Here is a 20,907-nt window from a genome sequence, read left to right as displayed (position 1 = left end):
TCATGCAGAATTTTGTCCTCCTAAGCTAAAAATAAACTGACACTACTGATATCGCAAAACTGAAGAAAGGATTTTTCGCAAACAAGTCTTGGAAAAAATACTACCAGCAAAATCTTCTCTGGAAACCCTGAATCTTAGGCCAAAATGATACATGTTCTCTTGCAATCCTACAAATACTGAAGCCTAAAACCGAAAATGTGCCAGCGCTAAATTTTTGACTGTGAATTACTTCTTAAAAAAAAAAAAAAAAAACTTTTGAGTGTGAATTTTGTTTGGCTAGTTCTTATTTCTGTCTATTGTTCATACCGATGCTCTGGACTATCAATGAAGGAAGTATGGTAATTTGCACATAAATTGATTTGGATCTCTAGACCTGCCCTCTCTGATGTCATTTTGGCTTTAATTTGGGGGTATAGTTCTGCAGCAAAACGTTCCTATAGCTCCTCAATTCTTGAAAGTTTAGGGGGGCCACTGTTTCAATGGTATTCTGATAGCAGCCAGTTTGTGCATATATTATCAAATGTTAGATCTGTCTTCAATCATCCCCCGCCCATACCTCAATGATTGGGGACTAGATGAATTATATTATGTTGTATGTTATGTTATGTAGTTCTTATTGTTGTCTAAAAGCCGAATATCTATATGTGACAATGATTTTCCCCTCTTTTTCTGGTCTATAAATTCTAAGTTTCTTGTAGTGGGCCGAATCCGAACATAGCCTCAGGGCGGACCCCAACAACCATGAGGGTGGATCAGGCTAGCCACGGTAGGCCGAACTCAGTGCGCTCAGGGCATTACGAGATGGAGTTAAGTCTAGCGAAGGAGGAGGACCAAGCCAAAGGGTCCTCTGGTTTGAGTCGCTCAGTAAGAGACCTATGCCCGGGGGTTCGTGTCGGTCTGTCGGGTCGGCTGAGTATCCAATGACGGTCTGACCCGAGGTGTGGTCCCCATTAGGAATGCCCCTCCAGCGGGTTCTAGAAGTGTCTACGGGCTTCCGGAGATAAGGCGGACATATGCAAGATGTCATAGAGATGTCATCGAGCTTAAGGCGGTGTATGGTGACATCACAGGCACGTGTTGGGCATACCCTAGCTTAGGGAGCAAGTACCCCTGTCCCATAAATAGGAGAAGAGAGCCCAAGAGTAAGGTATGTTCTCACACCCACCTAAAGTACTCTCTCTCTCCGGTATACTAACTTGACTGTCGGAGGGGCGAAGGGTGGACCACCACCTCTCGCCTTGGTACAAGTTACGTGGAGGAGCATGGAGAGAGGCGATCCGGAGGAGCTAGCGGAAACCACCACACCACATGTCTCATTCGGTTATGGGGTTTTTACGATTCAGTGAGCCTTGGGGCAACTAATACCCAACTCATGAATAGGTTTACATTAAATTGCTCTTGGTATGAAACGGAGAAAAGTAATTGAAAAAACATGGAATGTGCCAGGTAAAATGTCTAATTTGAAAAGTATTTTTCAATATCAAGGGTATTTTTGTCTTGATAAATAATGAATACCATGTCTTGGGAATTAATGTTCTCCTTCTCATAACTTAACTAATGAATTCTGAAAAAGTAGTCCATCAGTTGGGACTTATTTGGCCCAATGTCCACTGAACTGTAAAAACCCGTTTCAATTTCAAAAAAAAAAAGAATTTTTAGAAAAGAAAGGTAATTTTAAGGTCAAAAATCATGTGTTTACGTAAATAATTTTTCTACCGATATAGATCTTATTTGATAGATCTCGTAAACTGTGCAAAAAAAATTATTTTTTATTTTCATTAAATTTAAATTTACGTTTTTTTGAAAAAAAATATTTAAAAAGAAAGCGGAATAACACCTCAACCCTCTCTCAAGGTACGAGGGTTTCATCCTGCCCTCCCTTGTTTTGTTCATCTCTTCTTTGTGTGTTTCGTTTAGATTGACTTGTTCTAGATCTGTTATTGAATCGGACAATTTTGCTTTTTCTTGTTATTTAAACGGAATGAAACGATTTTGCTTTTTTCTAGATCTGTTAATGAGTCAAGCGATTTCGTGTTTTTCGAGATCTGTTGTTGAATCAAATGAATTCATTTTTTCTAGATCTATTTGTGAATCAAACAAGTTTGCCCTAGGTAGTTCTGTGAATAGACCGAACGATTTTTCTCTAGGTAGCTCTATTAATGAATTGAACGGTTTTTCCCTAGGTAGATCTGTTCATGGATCAAACGATTTTGCTATATCTAGATCTGCAATCTGTCTGGTCGGAAAAAATCTTCAGATCTGCTGATTTCAGGATTTTTTTTGATGTATTTGTTACGAATTTCAATTCAAGTATGCCTGGTCGAGGAAAATCTGTTGTTTATTCGCTCCGAAAGTCTGATTTCCATTCTCTGTTTGAAGGCTGTCAATTTCTGACTTGATTGTTGATTGAATCCTACAGATGCAGATCTTCGTGAAAACCCTAACCGGCAAGACCATCACCCTCGAGGTGGAAAGCTCGGACACCATCGACAATGTTAAGGCCAAGATCCAGGACAAGGAGGGTATCCCCTCGGACCAGCAGAGGCTCATCTTCGCCGGCAAGCAGCTCAAGGACGGCCGAACCCTAGCTGACTACAACATCCAAAAGGAATCAACCCTTCACTTGGTGTTGCGTCTCCGTGGTGGGATGCAGATCTTTGTGAAAACCCTTACCGGGAAGACCATCACTTTGCAGGTGGAGAGCTCTGACTCCATCGATGACGTCAAGGTGAAAATTCAAGACAAGGAAGGGATCCCCCCGGATCAGCAGAGGCTCATCTTTGCCAGTCAACAGCTCGACGACGGCTGCTCCCTCGCGGACTACAACATCCAGAAGGGGTCTATCCTTCGCGTTGGGAAGCAGATTTTTGGCAAGACCTTGACTGGGCAGACGAGTTCTGATACGAGTGATAATGACGAGGACAAGATCCAGGATAAGGAGGGGATTCCGGATCAGCAGAGGTTGATGTTCTTTGGGAGGGAGCTGAAGGACAAGGAGCCAGAGGACAAGCCGAATCTTAGGGGTGTTTTGGTCTTGTTGACAACGCTGGGTGTGTTAGATTTTGTTTGTTTTGGTGGTTAGTTATTCTGTGAAGGATGGGAGGACTCTGGCTGATTTCGACATTCAGGAGGAGTCCACCCTGCACCTTGTCCTCCATCTCTGTGGTGGGTTCTGAGGGGTTGTCTGGTGGTTCTGTGGTCGCCGTTGGTTAATGAGTTGTGTTCATAGTCGCTGTGTCTTGTGAGGTGGTTGGTCTGTGGGTTCGAGGAGTCGTTTATGGTTTGTGATCGTATAGACAATCCGTTTTCTTTGGTTATGTGTTGGGTACTATGGTGATGAATGATCTTAGAGGCCAATGGCCATGAGTAGGGCAGCAAATGAATAGAGCCGGCTTGAGGACGGCTCATTCAAACTTGGCTCGGTGTGTAAATAAACAAGCTCAAGCTGCATTTTCTAGCTTGTTCAACTAACGAGCCGAGCTCAAGCCATTAATGGTTTGGCTCGAATGAGCTTGCCAGCCATATACATATTCTGTATATGCATAGTTTAACTCATTGGCTAGCACAAGCTTGGATCATCTAGCTGTGTTAGAAGTTTGATATGGGTAAGACATCTCTAATGTTAAACATATATTTACCTGAATCTATTAATGAATGATACATTTGTAATTCAACAGAGACTTAATCTTAGAATCGTTTTGAGCCTAGAAAATTGTAGATATCGTCGAGACGATTTCAACACCACCGATCCCATTCGGCAACTGACGTCACCGGAGCTCTCACATACCAATAAAAGGCCACACATGAGTGAGTGTCAGATCTACTCTCGTGCGTGTTGGTCACGCGCCCGTTTGAATTTATTTATTTTTTACGTTGAGGTTTTTATTGAGGGTATTGGGTGGTGGACATGTTTGGTGGCTAGCCAAAGGGGGAATTCTATGGTAAATGGCTAGAATTATTGCTACACTGCTGGAGATGCTCTAATGGGCTCTCATTGCCGTAGAAGCTGAGTAACCAGTTCCAAATTTCGCTTGTTTCTGCTTCAGCATCTACTTGGGTTCTACATGCAGTGGCTTCAGTCCAAAGATGTCTCGGGCTTCTCGGGCCTTCACCTTTGTCCTAGGCTTTTCAACTATTCCATCGGGGGTGGGTCCATAACTGCCCAGACATTGGACTCATCCAAAATTCATTTGGACAGTCCAAAGTACTCCCTGGGCTATCAACTTGGTTCTTATCTGCACATCTCGCTATTGTTTGCCATTCTACGGTAATTTGTAGTTTGAAGAATATTACTTAAACTTGGAAGTTTTATAAAAGCTTCATGCGGTGTCCCTCACCATCTCTAAAATTAGTAAATTGAAGATCCATAGCTTTTTGTTGATAACTTCTGAACCAGATAACGTGCGCCTTGACTAATTCTAGAGAATTAAAATTAATAATCGATTAACTAGCCACTACTCTCACTTTCCAAAATAATGCATAATACATGCACATCACCACCTAAAGATCCTAAAATTCACCTTGCAACTTGAAGATCAACTCCATGCACTAATCCAAAATTTAACGCCACAGAATCTTGAATTATAAATTTTCCCTTGTCATTTCAAACTACGTCTATAAATTATCCTCCAAAGTAAGAGTTTTAACCTTTCGCAGCAAATAAATTAAGAGCTTCAAAATTATTAATGATCAAGTCGGTAATACTCCATACGTACTTCAACCGCACAATCACAACTTTAATCTCATAAGTTTAACCACACAAATTTTCTCTTTCCTAAACTTCCCATAATTCCACAATAGCGATATCATAGTGCATTAAACTTTAAATCACCACCAATGCACTCCATAACTGCATTGCCTAATCACCAAACAAATTGTAACAATCCCCTTCCATCGACTCAAACCAACCAAAGCACTTACATCCTGATATAGCCATAGCCCAATGCATCCCAATACCAATCAAGCGATCTTGCACTAGGGCATTCTAATTAAAACTGCGTATGATTTTTCACCATAGCATAATAACATCTAGGCTATAACACCTAGGTTACAAACCTAAAACAGAACATTATGTAAATGAATAGAAAATGAGTCTGTCTACTATACACGGGTGGGGCTATTTGGCCTAAAGGACATATTTGAGAGTTTCTCAAGCAATAAGAACATCAAAATATTTTCATGCTCGGGGAAGGACACAAAGGGTTTTTCATCCGCCACATCATCACCAAAGAGTTGACCGTTGACCCATGTTGACCAGCGTTGATTGGCATTGACTATCGTTGACCGGGGTTTGATCGGCGTTGATCAACAGATATGCTTATCGTTATAGGTTTAAGGGTTACACTAAAAAACTAAAAACATATGGAAAAACCCTAGGAGGTGAACCAATAGATATACCAAGAGAGTTAGCCAACAGATATCCTTATCGTTATGGCTTAAGGGTTTAGGGTTGACATTTGGCTACCCTAAACCCTAAGCTCCAGCTAAAGCCTATTTTTAAAAACTAAAAATAGATGGAAAAACCCTAGGGGGTGAACCAATAGATATAGCAAGAGAAATAGCCAACAGATATGCTTATCGTTATGGGCTTAAGGGATTAGGGTTGGCAAGTAGCCAAATGCCAACCTTAAACCCTAAGCCCCAACTGTAAGCCTATTTTTAAAAACTAAAAATAGATGGAAAAATCCTAGGGGGGTGAACCAATAAATATACCAAGAGAGATAGCCAATAGCTATGTTTATCGTTATGGGTCAACGCCGATCAACGGTTAAACAGTCAATGGGTAGTTTTGTCATTTCATGGACCTTAGACTCTAAATATTATCATTAATGTATCAAACAATGAATGAAAAAAGAAGATGTCCTTTAACTCGAACTAGACCATTTAATTTGAGTCATGCTATGAGTACCGACCGGGGGGGAGGAAAATCATACCAACCGGCCAAGCCGGGCCGTCTCCAACCACCGAACAACTTGTAACGCTCCGATTTTTCACGGAATTTCGGAAGCATTAACCCTAAAATACACTGAATTTTATAAACTACTAGGCCCATATTTGTCATTATACAAAATCTACATTAAAAATAAATACAAAAAGAATCTAATAATTATTTAAACGTCTTCAGAGCGACTCTAGTCTTGATACAAATCCCAAGCATACTCGATCTCCGCCCTTGATATTCCTCATGTGTCAAACAGCTCCACCATTGAACCATGCACCCTCTAGCAAATTGATCGCCAAAGCAACCGATTTACCAGAATACAAACTTATCCGTGAGTAATACTTCACCCTGTAGAATAACCCCAATCCTACCAACCCCTTACTCTACAATTAGCATTCAATAATAACAATAATATCACAATTGATAATACACGAAAGGTACAGAATAATAGCACATCGTCTTTTTCTTTACTATCTATCATCTTACATGAAATCTAAGGATCCTTTCCTCCCACATCCACTAACTACATCTGTCTCATGGGTCCACCTTTCCTCTTGCTTATCCTATACCAAGGTCCTAGGTGAGCGCATCTAAGTTATGTACCTAGCATGTTCTCACTTAAGACCATAACGGAAGGATCGAGTCATCCCATGACGTATCGTACATTAGGGACGGACATCCACTACCCCACACTAACTATAACCGTCTCATGGGACCCATTCCCTTCCTCAAAGAGAAACTTCTCATGATGTATCATACATTAACGTCTCACTAACTATAACTGTCTCATGGGATCCATTCCCTTCCTCGAAGAGAAACTTCTCATGACGTTGTAGACATTAAAATTTCGGCATGACTTAATCACCGTCCGATCAATTGGGATAAATTGTCTTAATTAATTAAAGTCAAGATTGGTCAAAACACTCGAATAAATATTGGACCCAACAAATTTCTACGGCTCAATCCGTTTGAGATACAGTGAAGACCAAAGTAAGTTGGGCTAATTTAATTAGCCTAACGGATTAAAGAGTTGGGCTAGCTTGATTGGCCAAATGGGTTAAGGTACACAAGCCCAAAAGTGCAAGCCCGGTTCAAATAAATCATAAAAGAAAAGAGTCAAATAATAAATATATTATTTCTCTTTTAAATTAAAATCATTCCTTAAAAAAAGAAGAATAAAATCTTCTTACATAGGAAATGAAATGGAATCAAGATCCAATCAAATCAAATCAAGTCAAGCCAATCAATCAAGCCAATCAAATCAAATCAAGCCAATCCAAGATCTTATTATAAGATCTTGCCATACTTAGCTCTTCTCTTATTGAGCCTATAAATAGAGGCTCATATGAGAGAGAGAACACATTTTGCTTGGCATTCTTCAGAGCTCTCAAGCACTCTTCAAGAACTCAAGCATTCTTCAACATCCTGCAGAGAATCATCAAACACCAAAAACCGTGTCGATTTCTTTGCAAGTCCACCACATCAAATCATTCCACAAACCAAAACTCGTGGAGATTTTAAAGATCAAACTCTGAAGTTCAAGTCATCTTCAGCCTTTGTTCTTCAGTTCATTCAACTTGAAGATTCAAAGAAAGTTATTGTTTCTGCGATTCAACAACAAGCATTCAAGCCGTTGGAACGCCACCAATTTCGGAGATCGAATCAGAGGATTTTGTTCTTTTCTTTATTTAAAGAGCATTTATTAGAGAATTGTAACCATCTCAATTCAAAATCAATAAAAAGTACTCCCTCCGTCCCTTTTTAAGTGTCTTGCTTCGTAACTCCAACTTATTAAAAATACATCATCATTACACCTTTCACATCAATTTTTTCCTCCACTTTCCCTACTTACCCATCATCATTACACTTTTACTCACTAACTTTTCAAAATAAAATCTACTTTTAGGGACAAAATAGATAATACACCAACTTTTACCCCCCTAACTTTACAAAATAGACACTTATTAAGGGACAGCCCAAAATGAAATACTAGACACAAAAAAAGGAACGGAGGGAGTATTATTTTGTGCATCTTTTTGGTCTTCTTTATTGCAGGACTCGAATTTGTGTGTTACAGACGTATCATACGTTAGTGTCACAACATATCTCATCACTGGGCCCCGCGGGTAACCCATTTCAACACAAGGCCCCATTGGTTACCCTTGCCATCGCCATGGCTCAATTCACAATCCACACAGTACTCACACTTTCAACACTTTACCATTTTTCTTTTACTTATCGTCTACATGATTCACTACTTATAACCACCCCGTGAAACTAAATCCATTCTAGCACGTACAACGTGATACAACCAATCAATAGCTTAAACATGATACATTGCAATGAGATAACAATACAACAATTGATAGGTGCAAATAAATAAACACATGGGATTTGGATTGGGCCAATGCCTTCTTGGGTTGCTTAAAATTTCAATGAACGTCTCTGTTCTTTAATCGATTTATTGAACTTGGGATTTAATTAACAATTTCGTAAACCCTTGAGTTTTGTTAGTAATCTGTTATTTCTCCAAATTCTGATGTAAGTATATAATTAAAAAAAAAGAATCTAAAGTTCATTAAAGTCTGGTAGAATTAATGTAGTTTTACTACTTAATCTAGGTGGTTATTCTTCCTAACTTACAGTAAGTAAGTTCACTACTAACAAATTTATTCTTCTACCGTATAAGTACAACTAACTTACGTAATAAGTATTCATACTTTATTATTATACCAGAACACATTTTATCTTCATTTGTTTCACTAAAAACAAAAATAAATAAATAAATAAAGATAAATACTTTTTTTTTACACTAGTTTTTACTGAGGCTAATCATATCATAGCTTTATTAAATATGTACTATTATATATTTCTTAAGTATAGATTTAACATTTAAACATTCATTATTTTATTTTTTTAGAACTTAACTATCACTTTTAAACATGCAAAACAGAACGTGGAATTCCGAAGCAAAACAAAAGAATACTGATTTCCGCCGTGCAATGTCGGAATCTTTTCTTTCACTTTGATAAGTAAAAAGAATAATATGTAAATATTTAATATACTTGGGAGAGAGTAAGGAAGCGATTATTCTACTTCGGTTCCGGCCGAAAAAGCGAGTAACGATTCCGGACAGTTTCAGACCATCGGAGAAGACGACGGTGACGAGGGACCTCAGGGCAGCCGTGGACCGTGGTGGTTGGAATGTTTGTTGATGGGTGGAGTGATTGGATATCCGAATTTGTGGAGTGGTGGAATGTAAAAGGGATGTGAGAGAGAGGAATTCAAGAGAGTTGAGGGAGAGAGGATACTGATAATAATAAGTAAGATAGGGAACAAATACCACATTTGGTGAGTTTTCAATTCTAATGTATGTAGACGTTTGTATGTGAGAGAGAGAGTACTAGTAGTGAATACTTTAGCTATATATAAATCATAGATCCAAAAGGACCAAGGTACAAAGATCTAGGAAGATTGCAAGGGTTAATCATGGGGAGGGGGATCTGTCTACATTTGCTGGACATTCGTAAACAAAACCGGGGCAACAAAACCGGAGTAAACCCCGCTCGCCAGGGACAGCAGCACCTTTTGAGAGACAGCACCAACCCCAGTTCCCACGAATGAGCATACTCTGAGGTGGATCTCAACATAATCTGCGCATCAGAACCCTGAAAGGAAGGACTCCCAACAACATTCTTTGTTTTTCCAATGACCGATCATAAGAAGTGGTTCTTGCCAGCGCGGTTGAAAGGGAAGACAAATGGAAAAAGAACAGAGATCGCTAAGGCAAATGATTGCACAGCAAAATACTCATCATCAATTCAGTTTACATAATTGGAGGAATACAGTGAAAGAACTTCTTCATAAGCTTCTGCAAAGGGGGTCCAAATTGCTGGTATATTTTGAGTTCCCTTGTACCACAGAAAAATTGGAAACTAAATAACAAAAACTTATTTCACTGGTGCCAGCCAAACTCGAGTGCAGAAAACTACATCATCAACAAGGCAACGACATTTTGTTGAAAGTAGTTCAAGAATGCTGATGATATCACGGGCACGAAACTCTCAAGGCACCAACTTCAAAACCTTGTCAAGATTCCTCCAAAATGGTTGACGCTTCCTGCTTCATTGGAATGAACATTGAGTTCAGAAAACAATTGTAAACCATTATTGTCCATGTTTTCTGTGATATGATGAATTGTTACATCCATTCGTTTACTACCCATCAATCTCCTCTACTTGACCATCTGCGGAAACAGTGGAATCTCGTAAACATTGCTGTACTAATTGAATCGGAAAAAAAAAAAAGCAGCTCTGATAAATAAATAACATGAACATCTAACCAGCAAGACAAGCAGCATGGTTGGCTTCAGCATCAGCCGCCGAGTTTAAATCCTTTTGAAAGTGAAAAGATAAATGTCAAAAATTGCGAAGAGTGGATGCGGTAAAAGAAACAGCAGCAGGAAACTAGAGCAGGTCATTTACCACTCTATAATCCCACAAATAAATTTAAAAGGAATTATATACTACTACAAAAAACTGCACAGAGAAAGCCCACATGCTATAGGAGTAGAATTTACTTTACTTACCCGGAGCACATGCTTAATCTCGAACGAAAGAAACCTGTCCTTCAGTTTCTTTGCCTCCTCGTACAAGTCGGACATGTTTTGGTGTCTTACCTTCCATAAACCCTGAATCTGTTCCGTAACGAAAAAAGGTCGAGGAAAAAGAAACATTTCACTAACTAGTAACAGGGAAAAGGCAATTTTGCACAAGACAGTAATACTAAACAATGGAGACAATGCAATGTGCACTAAATGGATTTAAGCATGGAACACAGTGGTAGGAACTCAGAGGTTTATGTTTCCTATCACGAGAATATAGAAGTTCAAAATACTAAAACTCTCCATATTCTGCAGCCACAAGTCCACACAGGAAAATGCTGCCCATAAATTGTTGCTTTCAGGAAACAACAATACTAAGCTGAACAGAAGTTCTCTACAAAAGGGGAAAAAAAAATGTTGAACAGAATCATAAACCAAGACAGCACAACTGAAACAAAACAGGAGATAAAAGTTAGGGCCTTCTATCTACAACTGTCACTGAACTCAAGCTACAACTTCCTATTACAATGATTTGTCATTCAACTCATTGTCTTATCAACAGTGGAAAACTTCCTCTCCGGGTGAAAATTATGTACATAGTTCATCCCAGAAAAGAAAAGGTATGCTCTGTTATGTCAAAGCAAGTAAAGATATGGAAGTAAATGCTAGAAATACTGAAATCCAACCATTAACCTGCATACAAACGAGCTTGGAGTCCCCCAAAACACGGATATTTGTAAACCCTTTCATGAGTGCATATTTCATCCCTAGAATCAAGGCTCGATATTCAGCAGCATTATTGGTCGCTATGCCCAAACCTTCACGCAATCTACAAATCTATACAAAAAGCAGAATTAGAAACATTCAACGTGGAAAAGGAAAAAAAAATCCCAATAAACCGCCAAATGCTGGACCATGTACCATGCTGCCATCATCAGCTCGCAGTACAGCTCCTGCACCAGCTTGACCAGGATTTCCTTTTGAGGCACCATCAAACTCAACAATACAAGAGCGCTGCATGGAATCTCAAAAAAATCAGTTCTATATGCATAACAAATCCATAAAAAGTATCAGAATACAACTGGATTTATCACCTGATTCTGACAGGACACTCACAAAAAGAAAATAACTGACTAATAAGGATTGCTTTGATCCTCCAAGATTGCTCTAGAGGCTTGGGGGGAGGGGGAGGGGGAGGAGATTGGAAACTAAATGTGCTGCACACCTCTGTTGGCTCCATGGAAGCTCCACTCGCTTCTAATAGGGTTCTTCACCATACCTTAAGTTGAGGCTGAGAGATTTTGAAATTTTGTGTACAATTTGAACTCCTTGAGTTCCTCAACTTTTACAGGTACAGAGGGGGCACTATTTCACTGGTAAAACATTTTGGGAGCAGCCACTTTGTGCATATATTGCCAAATGTTAGGTTTGTCCAGTCCTCCCCCGCTCATATCCGTCGATTGAGGATTATATGGTACTGTTATTGATGTTGTTGTTCTAACTTACAAGGATCAAGGCAATAAGAATTCCCTCCGTTCATTAACTTTATCAAAAATTTGCAGTGCAGATCTTCTCTCAGTGTAAACCATTAATTGTGTTAAACCATTCAACTCGAAACCAATTGGCAATGAGTGGAGAGGCCGCCCAGGATCATATACTAGTTTTTAAGGTGATTATTACCCGATGTCGGACAAGCTCTAACAAATTGCAATTCCTAAAGTGTTAGGCATGTCATGTTTCTTTCTGTTAGCCATCCTGGTAACATCAACTTACACCAGAAGATTGAACTCGGGTCATGACACCAGGCTCTAGTTTGATATTCTTTCTCAAGGGTTCGTCTGGGAAGGATGGTAATCCAGTTGCTTCCTGTAAAAGAAATTACACTTAAACAATAAAAATCCAGGACTGTGTGAAGCCAACACATAACCCCTAAAGCATACAACACCCAATAACCATGCAACTATAGGAAGTTTGAGACACTGTAGAATGCAACACACCATACAACAGGCTACAAGATCAACAACACAAAACGCCATATCATTAATCATGCACGGTGCCCAAAATAATAAGAATAAAAGGGGGGGAAATTGCAGCTGTCAACAGCTTCTATTCTTAACCATGTGCAAATGCTCTGACAAACCAATACACAAAATTTGCTAAAGGTCTGCTAAAGTTTGTCATATATCTAGAATCTACTTGGAGTCAAGAAAACTCTACTAAACCTCTTTGGAGCTTTGTGCCGGTAATGTCCATTTCATTCAGCTATCTTATGGATAGAGAAGCTAAGTGAAAGCTTTGAGGCCATAGGCAATGCACTGTTTATTATCACTTCTAAATGAGAGGTTTGGAGGGAGGTGTTGAGCACGGTAATTGAGGAAGAGACAAAGAGCAGTAATGAAGAGAGAAGGTGTGAATGGGACAAGGTGGAATTGGTGGTCCAAAAATATAATGCCACGTCCATATGGCAGTATTTGCATCATAATAAATTACTGTTTATCATTACTATAATTACAATTAGTACTACTACTATTATCATTGTTGCTTCTATTATTATCCTTATTGTCAAATGTCCAGGACACTTGCATCTTCTTGTTTAGTTGGGAGTTGAAAGGAGTTAAAAATACATGCGAGTAACGTATAGAGGACATGAAAGAAAAAGTGGCTTAGGGGGAGAACATGTGGCAGCACAAGACTAAAGAAGAGTATGATTAGTAGTTTAAGAAGCTACTGCCAACAAATTCTTCTATATATAGCCACTCGGGCTTCATTGTAAAAGGCCTTGACCTTACATCTTCTTCATTAATATAGTGTATTTTTGTCATTCCTATCATAGGAGTAGATTAATTCAGGCAGGAGTAGAACAATGTGGTTTAGATTGCTTCAAAGGAGTAGTTTACGGAATTCCCGATTCACTTGGAAGCAATTGAATTCTTCTCTTTTTCATCCTTATTTTCTTTTCTTATACTTGAAAGAAAGTCCTCATAATAGAGACAACTAGAACCATGCAACACAACAGCCTGTTGATTGACCATGCACACAACAGCCTGTTGATTGACCATTGGTAGATTTTTCTGCAAAGGTTAAAGACGGCCTTTGCTAACACTCAGACTACGAAATCTTCCATTGAGACAATTTTAGCAAAACAGGTAGAAGTGGTTAAACTTTCGTGCGGGTAGGTTTGAGAAGGTGGAGTTTTATCAAATCTGAAATCCGACTAGAAATTGATTTTTTTACTTTAATCAAGACCCGCAATCATCAAAGAATCCAAATTCGAAAGAACTATTCCTTCTACTTTACTAAGAAAAAGTCCTTGACTTCTAAAGATGATTTGAAACCTGCCATCTCACTAGGTCAGTAAACCAAACCGAGCCTTGTGTCCCAATCAATTGGAGTCAGCGACTCAGCTCTATGAACCCTGTTTTTCCATTGAGCTTTGTCTAAGGCTACCTCTTCACTTAGATTTAGTAAGCCCAAGTCATTTCGTATCACGGCATCCAAAGTCAATTTAGGTCTTCCTCTTCTCCTAGCCCGACTATCTCACTAGGTCAGTCTGAAACCATATCTTGAAGCAGAGTATCATAGATTTAGAGCTATTTAGAAACGAAGGGGAAAAGATCCAAATCAAACAGTGAACTCTCTTGTGCAATCACTGTGAAATACATGCATAAAAGAAAATTACAAATATGAATTTACGATATCTTACTGGATAATCATTAAGGAAATTACTGGTTATGGATACAATGCAGCTGAACTTCTGCTATGCAAAAGGGAATAACAGCATGCTCAAAAAGTGAACATCCCATAATGCCACACTTGTTTATGATTTTAAAAAAAATGTTTGAAACTTACCCACATTTCTGCTCCCAGCAATCCCTGCGACCTCTTTTTCCCTACATCCTTGCCGGGTGTTTCTCCTCTGAAAGAAGATGGTTGCTGAGAGAAAATGCTACATTAACTCTCTTAAATGGATCTCCAGTTCAGAGATAGAGTAATCCTTCAATATCAAAAGCTGCTGAGTTTTGTAATCAGGTACACTCCCACAATTTTGTTCAGAGTTTAATATTTCAAGCAGCAGCCCCGAATAGGACTGTTAGCAAACTGGTTTGATCTGAATTTGTTGTAAACCAAGAACCAAACTACTTAATAATCCAACTATAGAACACTTGGAACGAAACCAGAACTGAAGCACAAAAATGGAAAGGTCTGGCCCCACTATGCTATAAAAAAATATGCCAAATGCAGAATAGTCCAACAAAAAATCATCTTCATATGCGAGCATCTGAAAGATAAACGAATAAAATTCCATTTTTCGAATATCCTCTAAATTAGGTTCCATGAAATGCGAAAATACACAACATACACGTTATAGTTTGTCTCATCACAATATAAGTGCAATCTCCAGTGACACAATGGCATACAGAGCATAGCAATAGAGTGAGACATGCATAACTACCTCTATCTTTACATAAAGAGAGTAATTCATTAAATTTCATAACTACATATTTTACGCATTTAAATTGATTAAAACTAGAGAATGGTTCGGGCCGGTTCAATGTGTGCTTTTAGTACAAATCTGTGACCAAACCATAACTGACAGTTTTTATTTTCCTGGGACCCAGACCACACTGTTAATCATAAATAAAAACAAAATAGACAAGCACAAGGTCTGGACCGGTTCGTATCAGTTTGCTGGTTCTACCAGTTGTTTAGCACACCCAGTCAGCTAGTCCCAAATCCACCCATTGCTTAGATCTTAGGTACAAAGAAAACAAAGGAATTTAATTCAAACTTTTATGCACATGATCAAATAAGAATATGGTGAGGGATGAACTACAACAATTGATTTCTAGTACCACATCATCACATGCAGTTTGCAAATGTGTGCACATTCATATCGGTCCAAAAACTTCACTCCAATGAAAAAAACTAATTAGCTTCCTAATAATGAAATCAAAATTTATCTGTTACAAAGGACAAAAAAAAATGCTCACCTGAAATGGGCAAGGCATAAGAGGACCAAAAATATCCTCTTTTAGATCTGCAGCTTTGATGGAATAAAGAGCATTCTTGAGCCCACAAGAGAGAACATATTCCTCGGTGTCCCTAGGCATACGGTATCCTTTGTAGACACTGACAGGAGGATCACATATCTATCGGGGGGGAACAAAATGAGGGATGATCATCTCTTTAGCCATAGCAACTTAATGCAGAAAACAAAGTAAGACTACCATAGCTGCCAAGGATCATTTTGTAAAGAAGCAAGCAACACATACCCACAAATATATACAAGCATAACATATTAGCATGCTGGTATCTGCCACAGACCCAAAGACCAAACAAAGATCATAGCCAAACGCATTGATGCACTTCAAAAATAATATAACCAAACCAGATCAGAAATGGCAACACGAAAAAGCTTCCAGAAACAGTATACATATGGGTATCCTGAAATTCCTACTAAGGACTGGAGTGTTAAAATTATCAGCGGATCTGTACTTAACTGTTTTTGATAATGCTCAATCAACCCACTCAGGATAAAAACTGCACGTAAATTGGTTTAGTTTTCAAGTTAAAGGACTCAACTTCTAGTTTTGGATTCATTCTAATGTTCAATTTTCAAATATCTGGAATTTAAAGCTCAGAACTTATAAAAGCTATACAATACTTCAGAAGGGTAAAAAGTAAAATACATACTTGCCCCTTAAACTATCCAAATTTTGTTTACTTTGTCCTTTAACTATCAATTGCACACACTTGCCCCTTAAACTAACCATACGTTACTTACTAAGGCCAATTTCCACATTCCATCCATGTCTTGGACAGAAAACTCATACCTTGGATGGAAAAGTGGTGACTTAACCTTTCCCAACTTTATTGGCACTCAAAAGAGGGTTTTCAGCCGAAAACCCTAACACCCAACTCGACCACGGAGAGAGAGAGAGATGAAGAGGGAGAGAGAGACTGATTGCACACATACACTTAATATGCACCAGCGCTCTTGATTATCAACAACATTTCATTATTAACAGTAAACCAACAAAAGTATGCTCAACACGAAACACTCAAGGCTAATGGACCAGAGCATGTCATAGATATGCCCATGCAATCTGAAGCTCTTCTGCAACTTTAAGCATTCACCAAAAACTACAATCCCATATATAAATAGCACAATAAAATCAAGCTTTTTTCTTTACATCAAAACCAAACAATCGTGTTAAAACATAATAAAGCACATTAAGGTCATAATTTCGTATATCCACATGAAGGAATAGAAAAAAAACGGCAACTGGAAAACATGGGAAAAAAAGATTACCGAAGATCCAACTTGAGCCTGACAATCGCTAAGACTCTTGTAAACACCAACAATATCCCCCTTCCGTACAACAAAGAATGCATCCTTCTCTTGTTCCATGACTGGTATAGGATCCAATTTTTTTGAACGAGACTTACTTCCACCTTCCTTTCCAGTGGAATAGCACTGAGCTCTCAACCGTATTAACAAAAGCTCCAAATTCACAGTTTTAATACCAACATAATTCAATCTTGTTTTCCATGTGGGAACAGAGAATCCACAGCATGAACTCCTACCAACAAAATCACCAGTCCTTGAAAGTATAGCCGCAGAACATGCACGAAACAAGCAGTTCATCACAATGCAGTTTTCCCCAAATTCTCCAGATTTCTGGCATATGAAATTTCTAAAATGAATACCATTCTAAAATTCAGTTAGATATTTTGGAGGCAAAGAGATTCAGTCAAGTAGTTCACAACATACTTCTATTGTTCCTTTTGTTTCCCATATTAGAGTACATGAAACTTGAGTCATAAACCAAGTCTGAGTGAGTTGTTGCATGGTTAGAGAAGAAAAGAATTGATTATGGTCTCTCTTACAGCTGAGAAAAGAAAAGAAAAGAAAATACGATCCTGCATGGATGAGCAAAGCAAACCATGGGCAAGCCCAAGGATAGACCGAGGGGCAGCTGGACAAGGGTGACCGCCCACCCCATGAAATTGTGCCAGGATTACTACAACTATTTTTGCTAAATAAGTCTGCCCCGGTAGTTCAACAATGTTTTTTCATATTGCATATACATTCTCCCCCTAATGTTTAAATTTTGCGTCTGTCCTGGCGTAATACCATGAGAGACATTGTCCTTTTATATGAAAAACTATACAGAACAATGAGAAAGTCTAGTAAAACAACATGCCTACGTGATAGTGTTTTCATTGGTAGTTGAAAACTAGCAATTCATGCATTTGGCACAGCATTTCAACAATCAATGTAGCGTATTGTGCATGTTGTTATGTTCAGTGTTCCTAGACGCTAAGCTGGTCAATTTTACTTCTCACCGATTCTCATCAAATCTCACCATTTTTCGGGAGAAATATAACTGGTTAAATGATGAGGCATCTCTCTAGGTTTCCCATAACGTTTTATCATTGCTCACCAAATCACGCTAATCAATTGGAACGTCAATAGACAAAAAAAAAAAATATTCGTTTGTTTTTTTGCTTCTTGATTTCTCGATACCTAAATTCCAGTAATCACATGACTCACTACTTGGATTTGTTTCATTTTCCTACACAATTCACAGCAACCAAACGGGGCAGGGTTCCGTCAACTGGTCTGTTTGGTTGCCGAGAAAGAACCGGAAAAGAAGTGCGACGAGTAGATAACATACCGATTGATTTGTCGACGAAGCTGTGACTAGTTCCCGTCTTCGACTAGAGAGAGAGAGAGAGAGATGTCCGGTGGGGTTTTGGGTGTTTTCCTGTAAAACCCTCCCCCAAATTTTGTTCAACCTCAACGAAAGGGAAAAAATGAAAAAGAAAAAGGAATTATTACATTTATTGTTAATTTCACTATTATCGCTTACCTATTCACATATTTTCCATTTTTTGCCTTGACTATTATGCTTATATTTGTCTGATTTGGCTTAAATAATTCACTTTTTTTGCTTTTGTTAAGTTCCGTGTTGATTTTTAATGAATTATTAGCTCGTCTCACCGAAAGGAATTAGAAAAATTATGATCCAGACACAAACAAAAAATGAATTATTTTTGTTTTTATTTAAAAGGATCATAATTTTTTTAAACTTCTCATCGAGGCAAATCAATAATTTACAAAAATTTAATATAAAATCAAATATTACAAAACAAAATGAATTAAAAAAATGCCAAAGGGCTTATTAAGTCAAAGCAGGCCAGAATCCAATTGGTTGTATTTGTCAAATTATGGATACAAACTATCACGTATGATTAGCCAGTGAACTCGAGTACTTTAGCTTAGTAAGGGTGCCTTTAGAAAATCTTTTTACGGTTTTTTTTACTATATTATTTTGCACGAGTTGTCTCTAAGTAAAGGCAATTTGTTTGGGCTTCAATTTGAAGTCTTTCCCAAAAGTCCGAGTTTCATCTTATATGCATTTTTTAATTTTTAATTTATGTTTTATAATTTTTCGATTTTTCTCATCGAGACGAATGACGTAAGATTGTAAAAGTTTGACCCATATCTAGTAACGTTTATGAGAAAATAACCAAAAAGACCGTATCAAACGGTCCTTTAAAAAGTTAGGTTAGAGGCTCATAGGATCCAAACACTTATTAGGCTTTCGGTTTGCTCAAAAAGAGAACAAAAAGTTTTTAGAAAAATTTGTCCAAAAACCGCCTAAATTATAGTAAACGTATTGTGCTAGTATATATGGGAGCTAGAACTAGTTGCGTTGTGTGTTAGTAACATACTAACATCAGAGACAAAACAAGTTAGAGTCATTGGTGATAGATTGCATTTTACTATGATCAGAGCAAGTTCATCCGTTGTGTCAACAAGACTTTGTCAAAATTATGTATATTTTAACATGCTACATTGCGAAAAGTAAGATATCCGCTTTCGCTTGGTGTTATTTCGACATAATCGTAGTTTCTTCTTAATTTGAAGGATGAGAAGAGGGATGACAAATTAGTTGCGAAGGGTGAGGTGACAAGGTTTGGCAAAGCCGAACTTGCTGCTAGATTTTGCACCAAAAATGACTTAACTAAATATTTGGTAGCAACTCCGGAAAAAAAACAAATACTACGTAAATAAAACTAGCAAGTTTGTTCGTCTGGTACTAGGAGAGTTTTTGGCATACCTTTTGCTAAATTTTGGCAATGGCAAGGGATTCGAGATGCGTATGAACTTGCTCTATAGGTTCAAATGATAGCAATGTCCAAACTAAGGGCTCCGCTTCTATAAGTGGTTATTCGGTGCTTCAGCAGCAAAGAATGATTCTCCTGCTTTTATTCTTTCAACCAATGAGGACCGGGGAGATGTGAATTTTCCGAATTTGCCAAGTTATCCTATGGTTTTTACTCAACAATGGAAAAGGAAAAAGCTCGACACAGAATAAGATCCTATTGCGGGATCTTGGTAATGACCACAAAAAGTTCAAATATCCACACTCTTTTTTCATTTACCGAGGAATTTTTCAATAGAACGGGCTTCTCTGCAGTCTGTCCTGATTAGATTGCAGAGAGCCGTCTTTATGCTCTTGGTCGTTCAAAAGTTTTCATACAGATTATAGGGAATGGACGGCTTCTCATGCATACAGTTTCTTTCTCGCCGCACTAATATCAGGTGTCACGAGCAGTATCCACTGATACGTCCGGCTCATCTATAGCTCTCTCCTCCAAGTGGCGCTGCTTCCATGCTTTTCTTGGTCGGACCAACTGGTGATTTCCAACAAGTCTTTCTTCATTTTTAGAGCAAGAAGCAGAACTACAAGTATGAAATACAAAAGTGTTTCTTACGATTACGCCCTAACAGCACACTTGACAAAAGCTGTAAGAGTTGATCCTCAACAAGCAAGCAGCGCAGTTAGGTGGGTGAGCGCAACCTGTCGTAAAATTATTAAACCGTAAGGAGGTTGCTGGAGTTAGATTTAATTTTGAAAGTTTTTCCTTCTCCTTCTTAGGAAGTACTTATCTTTTTAAATTTAAACCATTGATTACCGAAATGGACAACCTAGATGAAATTACAAAGACTTTTCTGCAGTCTAATTATAAGGAAGCCAGGTCCTTTTCAATAAAGTAGAACTCATCCACAAGACCAACACACTAGTACGCACCCAGGGGTTGCCCCAGTGGCAAGGGGGAATGACTTGACTTTGCAACTACTCTTTTTGGTCAGGGGTTCGATTCCCCACCGGGTGAGTACCCTGATAGTAAGTGGGAGGCCGTGACTAGTGTGGCCGCGCTAATTTTTCCGAGATTTGGGTTGCACAGTCGGTTCCAATTATGGTTCGGCTGTAGGGCTGTTCCTTATTTATAATAAAATATATATATATATATATATATATATATATATATATATATATATATATAT

General features: G+C 38.4%; 2 protein-coding genes and 1 non-coding gene across 7 annotated transcripts; 2 read left to right on the top strand and 1 right to left on the bottom strand.

Annotated features, from left to right (window-relative positions):
- The first annotated feature begins 322 nt into the window (after positions 1-322).
- On the top strand, positions 323-431 carry LOC131312177 (small nucleolar RNA snoR100). The gene has a single exon (XR_009195754.1). It is a non-coding gene; the product is annotated as a small nucleolar RNA snoR100 (small nucleolar RNA).
- A 1,478-nt stretch (positions 432-1,909) lies between these two features.
- LOC131310309 (polyubiquitin 11-like) lies at positions 1,910-3,457 on the top strand. 3 transcript variants are annotated; one of them, XM_058337262.1, is made up of 3 exons: positions 2,161-2,310; positions 2,420-2,997; positions 3,104-3,457. In XM_058337262.1, exons 1-3 carry the CDS (start codon positions 2,284-2,286, stop codon positions 3,174-3,176), a joined length of 678 nt encoding a protein of 225 aa, XP_058193245.1. In that variant the 5' UTR covers positions 2,161-2,283; the 3' UTR covers positions 3,177-3,457. The 3 variants fall into 3 exon arrangements, with proteins under 3 accessions (XP_058193244.1, XP_058193245.1, XP_058193243.1); XM_058337261.1 differs by lacking the exons at positions 2,161-2,310; positions 3,104-3,457 and adding an exon at positions 1,910-2,147 and having other exon boundaries at positions 2,420-3,082; XM_058337260.1 differs by lacking the exon at positions 3,104-3,457 and having other exon boundaries at positions 2,164-2,310; positions 2,420-3,082.
- Positions 3,458-9,719: 6,262 nt separating this feature from the next.
- Positions 9,720-18,391, bottom strand: LOC131310301 (uncharacterized). Of its 3 annotated transcripts, none has more exons than XM_058337244.1 (10): positions 18,227-18,391; positions 16,858-17,226; positions 15,536-15,694; positions 14,394-14,477; positions 12,318-12,410; positions 11,466-11,558; positions 11,238-11,381; positions 10,530-10,637; positions 10,284-10,335; positions 9,720-10,187 (listed from the first exon to the last, which is right to left on the bottom strand). In XM_058337244.1, exons 2-10 carry the CDS (start codon positions 17,191-17,193, stop codon positions 10,159-10,161), a joined length of 1,098 nt encoding a protein of 365 aa, XP_058193227.1. In that variant the 5' UTR covers positions 17,194-17,226; positions 18,227-18,391; the 3' UTR covers positions 9,720-10,158. The 3 variants fall into 3 exon arrangements, with proteins under 3 accessions (XP_058193227.1, XP_058193228.1, XP_058193229.1); XM_058337245.1 differs by having other exon boundaries at positions 16,858-17,242; positions 18,227-18,388; XM_058337246.1 differs by having other exon boundaries at positions 16,858-17,149; positions 18,227-18,385.
- Positions 18,392-20,907: the final 2,516 nt, after the last annotated feature.

The sequence above is a fragment of the Rhododendron vialii genome, chromosome 12a (assembly GCF_030253575.1).
Source record: "Rhododendron vialii isolate Sample 1 chromosome 12a, ASM3025357v1".
In the NCBI taxonomy this organism is placed as follows: Eukaryota; Viridiplantae; Streptophyta; class Magnoliopsida; order Ericales; family Ericaceae; genus Rhododendron; species Rhododendron vialii.
This window is presented reverse-complemented; position numbering and strand designations above follow the sequence as displayed.